General features: G+C 50.2%; 2 protein-coding genes across 2 annotated transcripts in view; one reads left to right on the top strand and one right to left on the bottom strand.

Moving 5' to 3' along the window:
- LOC125952331 (uncharacterized) overlaps window positions 1-2311 on the bottom strand; it is a 2747-nt gene extending 436 nt beyond the window's left edge. Inside the window, exons 1-6 of the mRNA XM_049681771.1 lie at window positions 1808-2311; window positions 1534-1636; window positions 1160-1393; window positions 834-1083; window positions 256-747; window positions 1-166 (exon numbers count right to left, since the gene is read on the bottom strand). The exon at window positions 1-166 is cut by the window's left edge and continues 436 nt beyond it. Coding sequence (XP_049537728.1) covers window positions 1-166; window positions 256-747; window positions 834-1083; window positions 1160-1393; window positions 1534-1636; window positions 1808-1977 — 1415 coding nt within the window. The 5' untranslated portion in view covers window positions 1978-2311. The remainder of the gene's footprint in view (window positions 167-255; window positions 748-833; window positions 1084-1159; window positions 1394-1533; window positions 1637-1807) is intronic.
- An 11303-nt stretch (window positions 2312-13614) lies between these two features.
- The window catches only part of LOC125952302 (protein naked cuticle homolog), a 62938-nt gene continuing 61386 nt past the window's right edge, over window positions 13615-15166 (top strand). Inside the window, exon 1 of the mRNA XM_049681714.1 lies at window positions 13615-13735. The gene's annotated coding sequence lies outside the window, so the exon portion shown is untranslated. The remainder of the gene's footprint in view (window positions 13736-15166) is intronic.

Below are 15166 nucleotides of genomic sequence, written 5' to 3'. Positions count from 1 at the left end.
ATCTGCGAGTTGTTTCGCACGTATCGGGGTTGTCGTTTGGAGAACAGGTTGACCAGAAACTGGCGCGTATGCTCGTGGTTTTGATAGATTTCCTCGTCCAGAGATCCTCGCTGCGTCCGTGTACGCCCCTGTCGTTCGGCGATGGGCGACTCCTTCAATCGACTATCTGCAATGAGGCATGATGGCAATAGGTATGTTCGTTAGTTCGCTACCTCGCTACACCCGGCACATCCCTAAAGAGAGCTAATAAATTACGTGCAAAGCGATTGCGTGCCCGGAACTCTCTCCGGAGCTCCTGATGAAACTGTTTCCGTTCATCGGAGATGGCCATCTGTTGCGGGTTGGAGCCGCGCTTACGGCAGCTCCTGATCGCCCAATAGATGATGTAGGTGCCAAACGAGCCGACCAGCATTCCTACAATCATACCGGCAAAGAAGATCATCTGTCGGGCGCGTCCTCCTTGGATTGCGTTCCTGCGCGACAACAGCTGATTGTACAGCTCGCCGTACGAGAGCTGACATTCGATGAACTGATCGCAGGACTCTTGCGATGCTGCGTCATTGTCACGGAACGAGCACGTGTAGTTCATGAACTTTGGCCAAACGACTCCGGAGTGCCGCTTTCGGCCCGTTCCATTGCCCCAAACTTCCTCGATCGGTATTTCCACCCGAGCGTTTCTTCCAGTACCGTGCGTATCGTCCAGCATACGTTCGAATTCGTTGCCCCACGAATCGCGATCCATTAGCACTGTACAAAGGCAAGGTACAAAGGGATAGCATTACTTTCGGTTAGAGTGTATCCCTCTCCCCACCTTTCCCTTGCAAGCTACTTACAGCAATTTTCCACATCAATCGTCTTGATCTGTTTCTTCAGCAACCGGATCGTGCTGCGAACCGATTTCGAACCACAGGTCCACCGGTTATCGGTCAGCTCGATCGAGTTGAGATTCCGAAGCATGGCGAATGGCACGGCCGACAGGCTAATCATTACGTTCTTCGAAAGATCCAGCTGGCGCAGGTTCGGTAGCTCGCTAAACGTCACGTCAAAGATTTGCGGTATTCGACAGCCGGAGAGATCGAGCATCTGCAAAAAAGATCGATCCGGATTATGATGAATGATTGCAGCTCAGGATGCGTGCGTGCCCGGCACACTGCCCTACCCTTATAGAGCTGCTCGTGAGAAATGGTCGATTGGAGAGCGTCATGAAATTGTTGTGCGCTAGATTCAGCTCCACCAGCTGGCCATTCCGCTCAAACAGCTGCCCATCCAGCTGTTCCAGTCGGTTGTGCGATAGGTCGAGCGTTTTCAGGCGTGCCAAACCGGCGAATGCGTTCAGCGATATCGTTTCGATGGAGTTCTCCGACAGAAAGAGCTTCACCAGATTGTCATAGGTCTGTAAAATAGAGGAACAGCTTAACAATGAATGCACCGAGATGGAGTTATAGCCGCGTGTGCTTCGCGTGAGTCATTTGCTCGAACACACACACACACACGTTCGCCGGCGCGTTCACACTTGGCGCCCGGGGTGCTTACCGCTAGGTTATCATCTTCAATCGAAGATACCATATTAAGGCTGAGATCGAGAATTTCCACCCCGCTCGGTATGCCGGTGTGTGTGCTGATAAGGTTTTCGTTGCTATTGGAGCAGAAAGAAAAACGAAAGGGGAAGAAACACAGAGGTACATCAGCAAGCGAGTGATAAGTCAAACCGCGGTCAACCCATTAACGGTGGGGTAACCTTCCTGTGGTTGTTCCGATTGATTTCCAGACGCAACATGTTGTACGTTCCCGTCCCTCGGTGGCTTACCTACAGTCTGCTCGCTTCAGTCCGTCGAGTATATCACAGCTGCACATTTTGGGACAATATTCAGCATCCTCATCCAGTACTGCCGCCGATGCGACAAGCTCGGCTGTCACGGTTAGCACGATCAGCAACCCCATCAGCACTTTCTCAGCGATATTCGATTTAGGTGCCATGTTTGTGTAAATGTGAAGTGCACTAAAAGATGAGTCCTTGTGTGCAGCGAGAGAAAGAGAACCCCCTCGGTACTACACGTATATTCCACGGTTTCACGTTGCCACCAAGCACAGGATAACTTTTCTGCACTGTTTCGTCACACGTGCTCACATTTTGCACTCGCTCACTCTCTTGCACCTCTGCCCGTTTTGCTCCCTCGGTCCCCCTCTTTATGTGATGATTCTGCCAGCGGACAGCATCGAATGCGATCCAAATCGAGTGCGAATACCGACTACCGACGACCGACGCGACCAAGCAGCGGAATCACATTATACATCTTTCCTGTGCTGTTATCGTATCGGGCCTGGCTGTATTTGTGATTTCCTAGCGATAGCTCATACTGCCCGGCACTGGCACCTGTGGGCCTGATAAGATAAGCCGATAGAAGCAGCGTACATCGTGCCCCGCCGTTAGCGGAAGGTTCTTAACATCTCCAGTGTGTCGGCGACGCTTGTGATAACGAACACTTTCTTCCCTCGTCGTAGGCCGTGACGCATGCATACCACCAACACGCTGATCGTGTGGGTAGAGTATGGGCTTCAGTTGTTTACCCCGCTCTCCCTCCCACAGAAACATGTGGGTGGTGAGGTCGGGTAAATATAGAGCAGACGACACCACCCTGCAGGTATACACACACTACCCGCTACCCTCCTAACACCGGCCTCTTGGTGATTCATGTCCCTGCCTGTCCGGCGTAGTGACACGCAGATGCACCAGCATACTGTCACGATAAGGGCCGCACGATGTTTGCCAGCATGCCCGCTTCATGCGCTATTGTTATGAGTGAGCCCAGCATGTGCGTCGCTATCGTTTGTCACGTTTGGTTTTGATAGTTAGTTCTGTTTAAATGTGTATATGATAAGAGCAACTAATGACTTTCCGTTTCGAGCATGCTTCCGATATAGAGAAATTGTAGTGTAGTAAGGATAAGTGTGCCATCAGGATGTTGTTGCTTCTGCACAAAGGGTCCGATCGGTATGACGCTTCGCCAAATATTGGAAGATGATATTCCAATTCTACGAACCGACAAATATTTGTAAAATGGATTGCCCCTGGTGGTCTAGTAACAACCTAGAACAAAGTAGTTTTGAGTTGATCTTATCTCGAATACGTGACTGGACAGTAGTCGCAGCGAATCTGTATCAGTTGCTAGGTGATTGGGAGGAGCGGATAAGTTGTGAGAAGAGAACGCTGGTTCGAAACATGTTCTGGTTGTACCAACCAGAACAACGAACAACCAACTCATAGGTCATCAGCAAAGAAATAGTGTTAAAAGATACGAAAGGTGTCATTTTATAGGCCTTTTTTTATTGCCTTGTCTTTAAGCAGAAATATTAATGAACTTATTCGATAATATTTTATATGATTATTTTAGCTTTTATTGCTCGTGATCCAAATGCACAGTACTGTCTCCTCCAGTTGCGTTTAAATAGGGTGATTTTGGTTAAGTATCGGAAATTTTAAGAATTTTGCGATTTTTCCACTAGTCAAATCGGGTTTTCAAAATAACAGTAACCCAATTTTTTCGCCTTTCGCGTGGTACAATTTTCATTAAAAAAAAACTACCAAATAAATGAGCTGGTAGCAACAAAACCCTGTGGTCAGAATTGTAAAGTGAACTCTAGGGGCGCTCTCTCACTGCTATAAGCTTTGTTTATCGGACCACAAACTCGATTTACGGTTTAAACGAGAGCTAAAACTGAATATCAATAAAATATTTCAGTATTTTCTAAATACCTACTTCATAATAAAAATAATAGCAGTCCATTCTTCAGACCTCCACAGTTCAGAGCAGATGTGTTGCTATGGCGACCATCCCGGAGGTGGGCGATCAATGCGCAACACCAATCATAATGATCTGGAATGGCAATGGGCGGCTCTCGATAGGATTCGCATGGTCAGCAGGCCCGGCGTTGGACCCATGCCATCGACACCACGCAGTCTATTAAGCTGAGCAGCATCTCGCCAGGTGGGAGGAGAACACGAAAGGCATCAAACAGCGTTGCGCCATCAGCCATGCGCCTTCGCATTCGCACGTTCGGAACCGGACGAACCTGAAGTCAAGCGTGATGAAGCCCACCATCCGGCGGAAGACCCTTCCGTGTGTGCAATGATGTGTGAGGACCGTGGCTAAAACGATCTCGTCTCGTGGCCAACTCCCCCTTGCGGTGCCGTGGCGGAACAACATCAAAGGAAACAAATGCGCTGGCCGGCCGTTAATGCCTGCAGCTAGAGCCGCTCTCGCGGTGTGACAGATGGAAAGTGGCCCAAAGCGGTGGTGGTGGTGGTGATGGTGGTGCTTCCACCCTTAAGGAAGAGAAACAACAGCAGCTAGCCAGTCAGGCTGCCAGCCAACCAGTCCAGCCCGACGTGAGATTATTGCAACGCAAAATTATTGCAAATAATGTGCGCGAACGAGACGCACGGACAACACGCTCCGTGTGTGTGTGTGTGTGTGTGTGTGTGTGTGTGCATAGCCGGAATAAACGGACGGGGCGCGGTGGTGCAAATGCAACCAACTATTTACACGAGTATGAATGTAATTAATATCTATAATTTATTTCGATTCGTGCGCTCGTCGAAGCGATCAAACCCACCGCACGCATACAGCCACCACGCTCCCGAAGCGAACTGCCAAAGTGATTTCCTCGCAACCTTGGCCAAGAACACGAACCCGCATTGCTTCGAATGGCGCGGATCTGTCGGACGCGGATCTTCGACGTCTGACCGTCGAAGATGCCGAGAAACGGGGGCCGTCATCGTGTATAACCCACTTCTCCTCCTCTGTCTGTCGCTGGACGTCTCGCTCCACGACCATCGGCGTTTGCCGGTTGGTTCGCCGACAAATAGCCCAGCGCCGCACGAAGCGGCAAACTTCAAAGCGCCCATTCTACGTCTCGTTGATGTGCCTCAATCCAGCGCGACCACTGCTCGGTTGCTGCCGGCGACTGTCCGAGAATGTCCGAGCATCGCCGGGGATTCGTCCGCAGGCGGTCTTAAGCGCGCGCGCGCCTGTGTGTGTGTGTGTGTGGTTGTAGTTGAGGAACAAAGTCCGAAAAGTACTTCAGCTTCACAGCATGGACTTGAACTTAAAGTCCCCTTCCCGGTGCATGCACCGGACCATAGTTCCGGAGTGATGTGCGGTGCCTTCGACTTTGACTCCAGACCTGACCAACATCTGGCCGACCCAGGAATGGATTTGTAGCCAGCGGTGGCGGCACTAGCATTCTCTCGGTTTCGCTCCCGGAGTGTGTGAAATTGTCTGCATCCCATCCTGACACCACACATGCATGTTGGGGTGGTCCGGGGGGTCTTACTACGACGACGACAAAGGGCGTCGTGCCTTCTGATGCTAGTCCGTAGGATCGCAAGACTCTTTGCAAAAGACTTTCCTTGCCGACAATGACCTACACCGCCGGCCCGGTCCCACCCGCCCGGAGCTGTGGGGAGGGCGAACCTGACAGCGCGCAGCATAATTACAAAGAACAATATTCCGACCAGAGCATAATAATCTTCGTGGCCGTCGTGGCCACGGGCGTTCGCCGTGGCTGCGCCTCCTCTCTGCACCTGAGCACTGGGTGGGGTGGTGGCTGGACGAACCCTTTAATTAAGACCCTTCAGCCGATATATTTATATGAAACTCCTCCAACGTAGAAGCCTGTGGCGTATCTCCCCCACTACCCATCCCCCCCACAGACACACACACACACACACTCTTCCCTGGTTCTGGTTCCAGTATTATCCGACTTTCCGTTCTTAGCAATTGGATCTGCAATCGTCGGAGTTTGCTTGATGATGGCAGCAGGACTTCCGACTTCCCGGATGTCGGGCGTTCGGCGCCGTGTGGGAGTAGTGTGATTGTGTTTGTGTGTGAGCCAGGAATACAGGAAGTGGTTTCTTTCATCCTTGTTCGGGCGATGGTTTTCAACGAAGATTATGCGTCGTGGGTGGTGAGATGGGGAGAGGGGAGCGGGTGTGTGTTTCGTGTGGACTTTGCCAAAGGCCCGAAGAAGGGAGCTGCTCTAGAGATTAACTGTTCCTTTTTGCGGTGGTAGGAGTAATGCATCGCCATAATGTTGTGTAGGGGTTTTTGGCAAATGTTAATCCTCTGAAAGGAATGAGGAGGAACAGACTCATCTGGCCGAACCGAGGCTTAACTTGTTGCTTTGTTCCAACTATAATTGTGGGAATGACGATGTGAAAGTTGTTGTGTCATAAGTATTTATACAAAAACCACTAATTACTGCTGTGCATGCTCTGGATAATATTGATAATCTGATAGTTTGTGAAAGGATTTGTTTTCATGCTTCCTGATATTAAATAATTATCGAACCCCTTTTTTGTTGTTGTTGGAAGAGCATAGATTTATGATTGCACGGTTTATTGGTAACACAATTGAGGAAGACAAGCATTAGTTTGTTTTCAATCTTAGGATCAAGACCATTTTTTGGATATCTTTAAGTTTATAAATCATTCTCACGGCTTACTGAAAAAAGCATTTTATAAAAAATTGAAAAGACTTGAGCTTGCGCAGTAGACACTTCACATTAAAGCGTTACAACAGTTTGCAAAGCAAGAAACATAACCTTGTTGTCTGCAAAACGGCAGAACTAACCATAAGCCAACTGGTTCCGACGAGCAGCCAACAAAAGCACCGCCGATTCTCGTGACGATCGTGTCCGTGGCTTTTAATCGGTCGGCCCACAGCACAAAAATCTCCCTCACACACGCTCCTATCGTTGCCGCCATCGTTGCGCCAACCATCGCGGCCTATCGAAGACACATAAATTAATGTATCATCTTCTTTGTCCCGACGGTGCCGCCGCCGGTATTCATCGACGCACTGAAGTCGCGAAATAAGGTGGAGGGTGGGGGGGAGGGGGGGCGTTGAGCGAACGAGCCAAAGACAGAAAACCCCCAATTCCCGATCTGCCTCTCTCTCTCTCTCCCCCCCCCCCACCCCAGGCCAGTCCGGTGTGCGTGTCTGTTATGAGCTGAAACCGAAAACAAAAGAAGATGGTCCTAATTTTTGGCTGGCTGGCTTGGCTGGCTTGGCTGTCTTGGGTTTGGTTTGTCTCGAGCCACGACCAGCGACCGAAGCGACCATAAGAGAGATAGACGCGCAAGACGTGTTAAAATAATTCATACCTGTCAAAGGAAGCGGGCGCTTCCAGCGGTTCGGCTGGTTTCTTCCTACCTAGCCTGGCTGGCCCATTCAGGACTGGCCTGGAGCGGCGGCAATACCGAAGCGATGGGCTCCAACTGCCACGGAAATGCTAAATTTTACACCTTCGACAGCCACCGACAGCCACGGAGTGTATGGCGCGATCGACCGGCGGTGTTTGAGGGGTGTGGGGCACCAGGTTGCCAGCTTCAGACGAAGGGCGTCACGATCATAATGGCGGACGAACGTATGCGCCTGAAGGATCTAAAATATTAAAATATGATCAGCGGGCGAAGGGGGGAAAGGCGGAACGGGGAACCTCAACAATTTCGAAATCACACCTTGCCAGACGGGTTGGACGATTGTGTTGCGGTACGCTTTGGCCGCCGGTGCCGATGCCGCCGCTTGAAGGCGATCTTTTCTGACGCCGACTGAGCCACAGTGATGGTGAGCTAATTCGTAGAGGATTCGGATGAGGCTATTGTTTGGTTTAGGTTTTGTAAAAAAAAATGAAGTGCTACCATGCACCCCGTAGTATTGCTCTTAAGCTACTATAAATATACTCCCTTTCGAATTGCAGTTTAAGGTTACCTGTTGCAGTCCTGTCGGTTTTGATAAGTGATCTTGTTTTTTTACCTTAATTTCTTATTGTTTAAACAATTACCACATAAGTCTGTCAAATTTTCGATAACTTTAAGAAGTGTTTAAAGCATTTGGGAGCGTCTTTTGGGAGTAATTAAGGTATATTTCTGAACAGAGAGTTTGAGCATCCTTGCCACGGACTTCATCGACTGTTGAGGAGAAGCTAAGCAAAAATTTAGAGGCATCTGTCGAAAGCATCATAAGATTGGAAATTTTGTTACTGCATTCAAGAAACCATTTCGGGAAAACCTTCGGGAACTTTATGGGAAAGAAAGTTTATTTCCCAGGTTGTCCTAACTTGATTGTCCTAACTAAAAAATCTTCAAACTTCGCAGTAAATTGTCATCATTTAGCTAACGAAGTCGCTCGCTAATTCCACTCATACGACCACGACTGTCACCTTGGTTACAGTACCAACCGGCCCCTCACACCACTGCCTTCACGCGAACTGTTTCGATGCGAGGTTTTTCGCTTGTTGTGCATCCAAGTCAACGATCGCAGCCCCTTCGCTGCTGCTGCTGCTGCTGCTGCTGATCTTGCATTCTCGCTTTCCCATTCATTTTATTGCGCGTTCTATGGGGCTTTTTTATGATCGCGGCAACCTGCTGACCGGCACCGGTCCGGCGCTACAGAAATCCTTTCCTCCGGTTGTATTTCTTTTTTGTTTTGGTTTTGAGAAATCGTTTCCAGGAATTGATCACCGTTTTACGTTTTCCAGTAGCAGTCCACCATGCGGAGGAGGAGGAGGAGGAGGAGGAACTGCGAGATCACCAGAGCAGAAGGTGGGGAAGGGATGATTTTTACCACGCGTAGTACCGCGATCCCAACTCGCCCGATGTGCCCGTGGATTGTGCACGAAGATCATGGTTTGATCGTTCGACCCACTGCAACATGAGCCGCTGCTCAGTCTGATGCCGCGTCGTCTTCTTGGTGCCGCGTGCGTGCCGTGCCGGCACCCATACCCGTTGCTGCTCGGTCCGGGCCGCCAATAATGAAGCCGCCATTTAATTGATGCCGCCGCCTCGGAGGAGCATAATCCTTACGGGTTCAACTCTTTTTTCGTTCACTCTCTCTCTGTTTCTCTGTCTATCGGGGACCCATTTACGATCTCTCCCGATCGGCCTCGCTTCCGTTCCTTCCCCGCCAGGAGCTGCTGCATTAGAGTGGACGACAACGGTGTGCCGATAAGCGGCGGAATGGCCGGCGGTTCGTACCGGCGAAGGTTGAAAGACAATCTCGAGCGGCAAAGCTCCCTTATGTCCCGGGTGTCCCGGTCAGCCCGCACAACCGATCATCAGCCTGCCAGCTCGTTCCTCTGGGGACTGGTTTGCCGGATTGCGTGGTCGCCACCGGCTGCCGCACTCGCTTGCCCCCAGCCCCAGGAGTGAGGATTTTTTTGTGTTGTTGTTGAAAAATTATATACGCCCCTAGACGCTAAATGTTAGGTTAGGCCCGAAAGGAGTGCCTGCGCCCGATTTCTGCGCCAAGCGGCGGACTCCCTGACCCGGTGGCCGGTGGTACCGCGCCGCGGCCACGACCGCGATCGTACCGGCCGCCTGCGCTCTTTGATCTTTTGCCGCGAACAAAACAACGAACGGTGAACCCTTCTCTCGAGATATTCACCCGAAACCGACCACAAGAAACTCCGTTCTCTGCCATCTTTTGAGTCGCGGTCCGCTTGACTGGCGCGAGCGGCGATGATCGCATGCTGGAGATAGGTGAGCCGCGATGAGCGATTTCAAGATTGAGATGGATGATGGACGGCATCCCGGGACGGCCGCAGCGCCCGATCCGACCCGTCCTGAGGAAGGCCGGCAAGAAGAGACTAATTAAAATGTTCGCAACGTTTCACGCGGGGCCGCGCGAGTGCCACGTTGCGTGTTGCGTAAGGCTTCGCCGAAGGTTATGATTTCCGGTGGGGCGATCAGTGCGATCTGAGCCGGCCCGGCCGGTACACCTGATCGCAGGTGATTAAGCGTTTTTTTTAACGGTCTTTGGTCGGAGGAGCAACACCATAAGCTACCGCAGCTCGGCAGCCAGCGAGCTCGATTAACAGAAGGACACAATATGTCATTCTGACCGGTAGTATGGTTCTCCATTGAAGCGAAGCAGACCATCCGGCGAGATTGGAAGTTTATGCTTCGTTCTACTTCTACCGGTACAATGCTTCCATCGCCGGAGTTAGGCAGTTGTTCCTAACATCGACGGCAACCAGGAAAGTAGGTCTTTGAAGTGAGAAGCATTCATTACTCGCTGCACTTGGCTCCATACTCGGCGGCATTCGTCTGTATTGTAGAGGGAAATGTTTCATGCTTCAAATGTTTTGAGGCAGGAAAAGTGTAACCGCCAGCGCATGGTGCATGTTAAATATATTGCAGATACGTAGAGAACCACAGAGCGAGTGGAAAATAGGCTACCAGGGATGAGTCTTTGTTTCATGTCGGACGAAAACAATTAACAGAATACTTTCCACAGGAGTATCGGGCGCCGAGCACGGCTACGCCTTGATTAAAGGTACCGGGCGAACCAGGATTGATCTCACTGGAAATGGAAACTTTACGCATCCATGGACCATCCAGATGATTTAAATAAATGTAGAGAGAAATTCGTTTGATCTTTGCATGCGCTCCATGCTCTACTTTACTACCGCTGTCAGTCGCTATCGGAAGCCCTCCTCGAAGGCCCCACCTTTTTGGGGTTAAGTCGGTGAATTAATGAAGCCATTAGGGTGTTCGATATGCCGTGAGTCCATTACCGATTTGTCTTCAGTTCGTGTAGAGGCGTGTTGGTGCGAGGACGGTGCGCCGGTAGTGCATTGCGTGTTTGATATGTAAATGCCATCGAAATGCATGGTGGCCATCAAGCGCACAAACTAAGATAAAACAAAAACAAACAAAACGAACCCGAACCAACCAATATTATCTTAAGTCCTTGGATCCCTCCTCCCCCTAAAAGGCCACCTTTGTTTTACTAATTGTTAAATCTCTTCTCTTTGCTGCTTCTTTTTTCTTTTCTTAAAACATATTCCTCTATTACTACTACTACTACTACTACTACTGCTAATGGTGCTACTGTGGATGCGGTTCGTCTCCAAAAGAAGAGATAAATTTGCGCAGCGATCAGCGGAGGCATCGGGGTCGGCATCACGCGACGGACCTCGGGGAAAGGCCATTTGTGCCCGTTAGTCTGCGGCGATGCGTAGGACGCGATATTAATTACAACTATCATCCCTAATGTGCCTCGACGTCGGTCGATGTCGAGCTTTGTCCGCCGCCGCCGCCCTAGAAGGTGAAGATGAAGAGGCGCGCTTGAAGGTGCGCAACCCACGGTCTGGTGGCGAGCGGGCACACCAGCGGGACACACGCTTTCCGTGTACACCTCAGTGTTCGGTTTCGGAGCTCTTTCGAGATGCCTTTTTGTTTCGAGATTGTAATTTCCCGTCTTCTCCTTTCCCTCACTCTCTCGAGCGCTCTTTGCCCCGTGGAGGAAAGGTCCGTTCCCTTCGTCGCAATCCAAATTACGGTTTTGGGGTCCCAAAGGGAAATCCCTCACACTTCGCTTCTTTCCATTCCTCTTTTTGGAAAGGCGCGATCGCCCTGGACCTTAATTTTTTGATCGATGGAAACATTAAGCAGTAATTTAAAAATGCCCGATCGTGGGTTGTACTAACGTGTATGGTTGTACGCGTGTGTGTGTGTGTATGTGTGTGCGAGTGTTGTGGTACCGTGTCAAATTGAAGATAGTTCCTGCATTGTTTTTACTTCTGGCGGCGAGAAGAGGTTCTGGCGTTCTGGCGTTCTGGATTGCGTTGTTTGTGTCCCTTCCCGATCGTCCCATACATCCGACACCTTCAAGTGACGCGCCTCTTCACGCCAACCATAACTAGCGGTTCTGCTGCGAGAGATCGCGATCGCTTAAAACCTACACTCTTGGTGCAGTTTTGCCTTTAATTTCCTTCCACAACCCCTAAGGCGCGCGTACGGCGTGGTTGCAATTGGTGCAAAGGTTTTCATTACTATAACGATACTCTTTGCGGGATGCTGCCTTTTTTCCTTCGTCCCCCAAAAAGTGCGATAATTTGCCGCAGCCGAAGTTCGAATCAAAGCATCACACATTAGCTAGTGCCGGTGTAACCGTTGTTTTTCTTACCATCTTCATTCGAAAAGGAAGCATTCTATATCTGAGGTTCGGGGTAGGGGGTTCCATCTTTTTTGGCGGGGAGCAAATTGCGTCTTCATTGCAATTTTATTTCCATCACTGCCGCCAGCTGCCTTCGCACGAAGTTCAAAAGCTTGCCCTTGATCTCTGGGGGAGAGAAAAGCAAAGGCGAGGAGGAGCAAAGGCGAGGAGGAGCAAAGGCGAGGAGGAGCAAAGGCGAGGATAACAATTCGTTCCGGCCCCAAAACCTTGAGGTTCCCTGGCCTCTCGGTTGGAAGTCTCGATCGTGGAAAGTGGCAAAGTGGCTAAGACTGCTCGACGACGACGACGACGACGCGGTGCTGGGTTCAAAGAATGATTGACGTTCCTGGCGGCCACGGCAGCGCGGGTAATGTCGGTCGAGAACAGGGTTGCGCGCGCACCGCCGGCGGCTTTGGCGTGAATTGTAACTAATGGCGCTAATAGCCCCAACGCCTCGGGATGCCGGTACGCCCCGTCGTCTTTTCGATCTCGGGCGGTCCGATCTTTCGCGCGATTTGCTCGACGCTTCGAATGCTGCGTCTCGAATCTGAGGAATCTGTGCCGCTCCTTCGAAACTCTACTAAGAAATCCCGCTTTTTAGGACAGGGTTAAACTAGCTGGTTGGTTGGCGAAAAGGCACCAAAGCATGTGAATGGCTACAGCTACCTATGTTGTACTTTCCGCAGCTCTGTCTTTGTTGGCCAGCCAATGGACTACGATATGTGCTGTGGTCGCTGTATAATGAAAGTTCTAAATAATTCCTGAGGTGACTCTGCATCGTATGGTGTTATCACGTCGCTCTTGTCCTACTCATATCGTTAATCAATGTTTCTATTAAATAACAATTTTCCCCCAAAAAGTCTCGAGTATCGGTACAAACGGTATCTCGTATGTTGGGGCGTTCAGTTATGTGTTCTAGAATATTTTATCATATGTTGCTGTAGCGACCTTTCTATGGGATTTGGATATCACTTGATCTCATCTTCTTCGACTGTCATTAGGGCAGAGAACATGGCTAGGATCTTGGTGATGGAAGTTGAACGGGTTGATCGAAAACACGCGTTATTGCGAGAGTAGAGATGAATGAACCTACGCGCTCTCTCTCTCTCGGGAACGTGAATTAAAATGAACGGATAATGAACTCACAGACACACATTCAAACATCATATGGTTACTATCTTTTGTCCTGTATACTATACGCATAAAACATAAGACATTACGCACACAGAAACATGGCGGTTTTACAGTGACTGACAGAAAGGAAGATTCATTTCAAACCCGTTGAATGTTACAATAATATGTTTAGTGATTAGTTATTTGGTTGAATTGATAGCGTAATCCGATGAAAATTGTAATCCGATGAAAAAAATGAAACTTTTACTTGTTAGATGTGTAAATAAACATACTTTAAAAACGTTTAAAGAAGAATTTGATCAAACCTATACCGACAGATAGGACATCAATGTTGGATCGTCCAGGTGGTTCCTATTATGTGCCGGTCACAGTAATGCGTGCTTACGCCCACAGACTCACCATTCGCCATTCATTTCGATTCCGTTCGTTGCGTTTCCATTTTCTCGGAATTCATTCAAACATCACCCGTCAACGCGACAACACCGCGTCCTTAGCGAGCGTCTCGTACGGCGTGCAGTAGTGTCGGAAGTTCGAAATATAAAAAAAAAACAAATAAGCATAAAACTCGAGACTAGGATAAACAATTATCCTTTACACAGGTAATTAATTGCCGCAGATGGCGTCGCTGTTGTTAGTGGTGCCTGCGCTTGGGAAGTGGATCATCAAACGGGTCAGAGACGTGTTCAAGTGTTGGCATATGTTAGGGTTCACGTGTGCCTTCCTCCGTTCACGTGCAGTACATAATCCTCCGAATGTAAAGTGTGACATCAAACGAAGAACAATAGTGCAGTGTCCACGAGATGTGCGTGTGTATTCTTTAAAGCGCCCCGTTACCCCGTCCTAGCACAGGCCACGCATGCACGCATAAGGTGTGTGGTTGGCTGCTATGCTGCTCTATGCTCAGCCGCCAGCCATCACGCGGCGACGGCGGCACGTTCGAACGGAAGGCGAACATTTCGTGGTGCGTACGACGACGGAACTGGCGTATTGTAGTAGTAGTGGTGATGTTGTGCTGTAGCGTCGCGTTGTAGTCGTCGTCGTCGTCGTCGTCGTTGTTGCCGCTGTTGTTGTTGATGATGTTGTTCATGTTGATGTTGGTTGGTGGTGGCCTGTGCTTCTATGTAGGCTAATGTGCGTACGTGCGTGCGTATAGGTAAAAACGGGGCCAGCAAACAATCTCTTAAACAACGCACAAACTGTGTTCGAGCAGGCAGCCCCCCAACCCGGAACCCCAAAAGAAAGAGGAGAAAGAAAAAGAAGAAAACCTCAACCACGAACGACCACGGGGCCGAATTGTGTTGTTTCGTATTCGGTGTGTTGTGATGTGCGTAGCAAACCAGCGATGGCGGCCTGCGACGGGACGGGACGGGAAGGGAAGGGAAGTGAAGCGAAGAAGAAAGACAAGAGAAGTGGGCGGAGGCCAGGGAACGAGAGGAACGAAAACAAAGCATAAAGCAATGCCGCGCAGCAGCCACCATCATCGGTGCCGCGCGCCTCCATTTGTGAAGCCGATTGGGTCGCGGGGTGGTTTGGGGGGGAGGAGGGGGATGCGTAAGAGGGATGCGGACCCGGGATGCGGCCACAAGCAAAGAAGCGGGAACGATTCAAAGAGACAACGAGCGAGAGAAAAAGAAGAAGCGAACGCAAAGACCGCAACGAAGCAGCGCAGAAGAAGAGCGAAGGAAAATAATGCTGCTGCTGCTGCTGGTTTCGGAGGGGGTTTTCGAGGGTTCGGTGAGCGTGTGTGCGTAGCGTTATTGGCCGCCGTCGCCGAGACGAGACAACACACGAGCATCTCTAGGAGTATGCGATGACGACGACGCCGCCGCGCTTTTCGTGTCTACGAAAAAAATGCCGCCGATGGGGTTGTACCGTGCGGTGGGAATTGTTCTACGATTGTCCACGATTATGTTGACAACCCTCACCGCCATCGAATGCCAACGAAAGGGAGAGAGAGAGAGAGAGCGAGTAGCAGTATGTTATCTCCTGCGGAGGGATGTTGCTGGTCAAAATAGGGGTTGCTCGATGCC

This window comes from Anopheles darlingi, chromosome 2, assembly GCF_943734745.1.
Source record: "Anopheles darlingi chromosome 2, idAnoDarlMG_H_01, whole genome shotgun sequence".
Lineage (NCBI taxonomy): Eukaryota > Metazoa > Arthropoda > Insecta > Diptera > Culicidae > Anopheles > Anopheles darlingi.
Note: the sequence above shows the minus strand (reverse complement) of the source record. Positions and strands in the feature narration are given on the sequence as shown.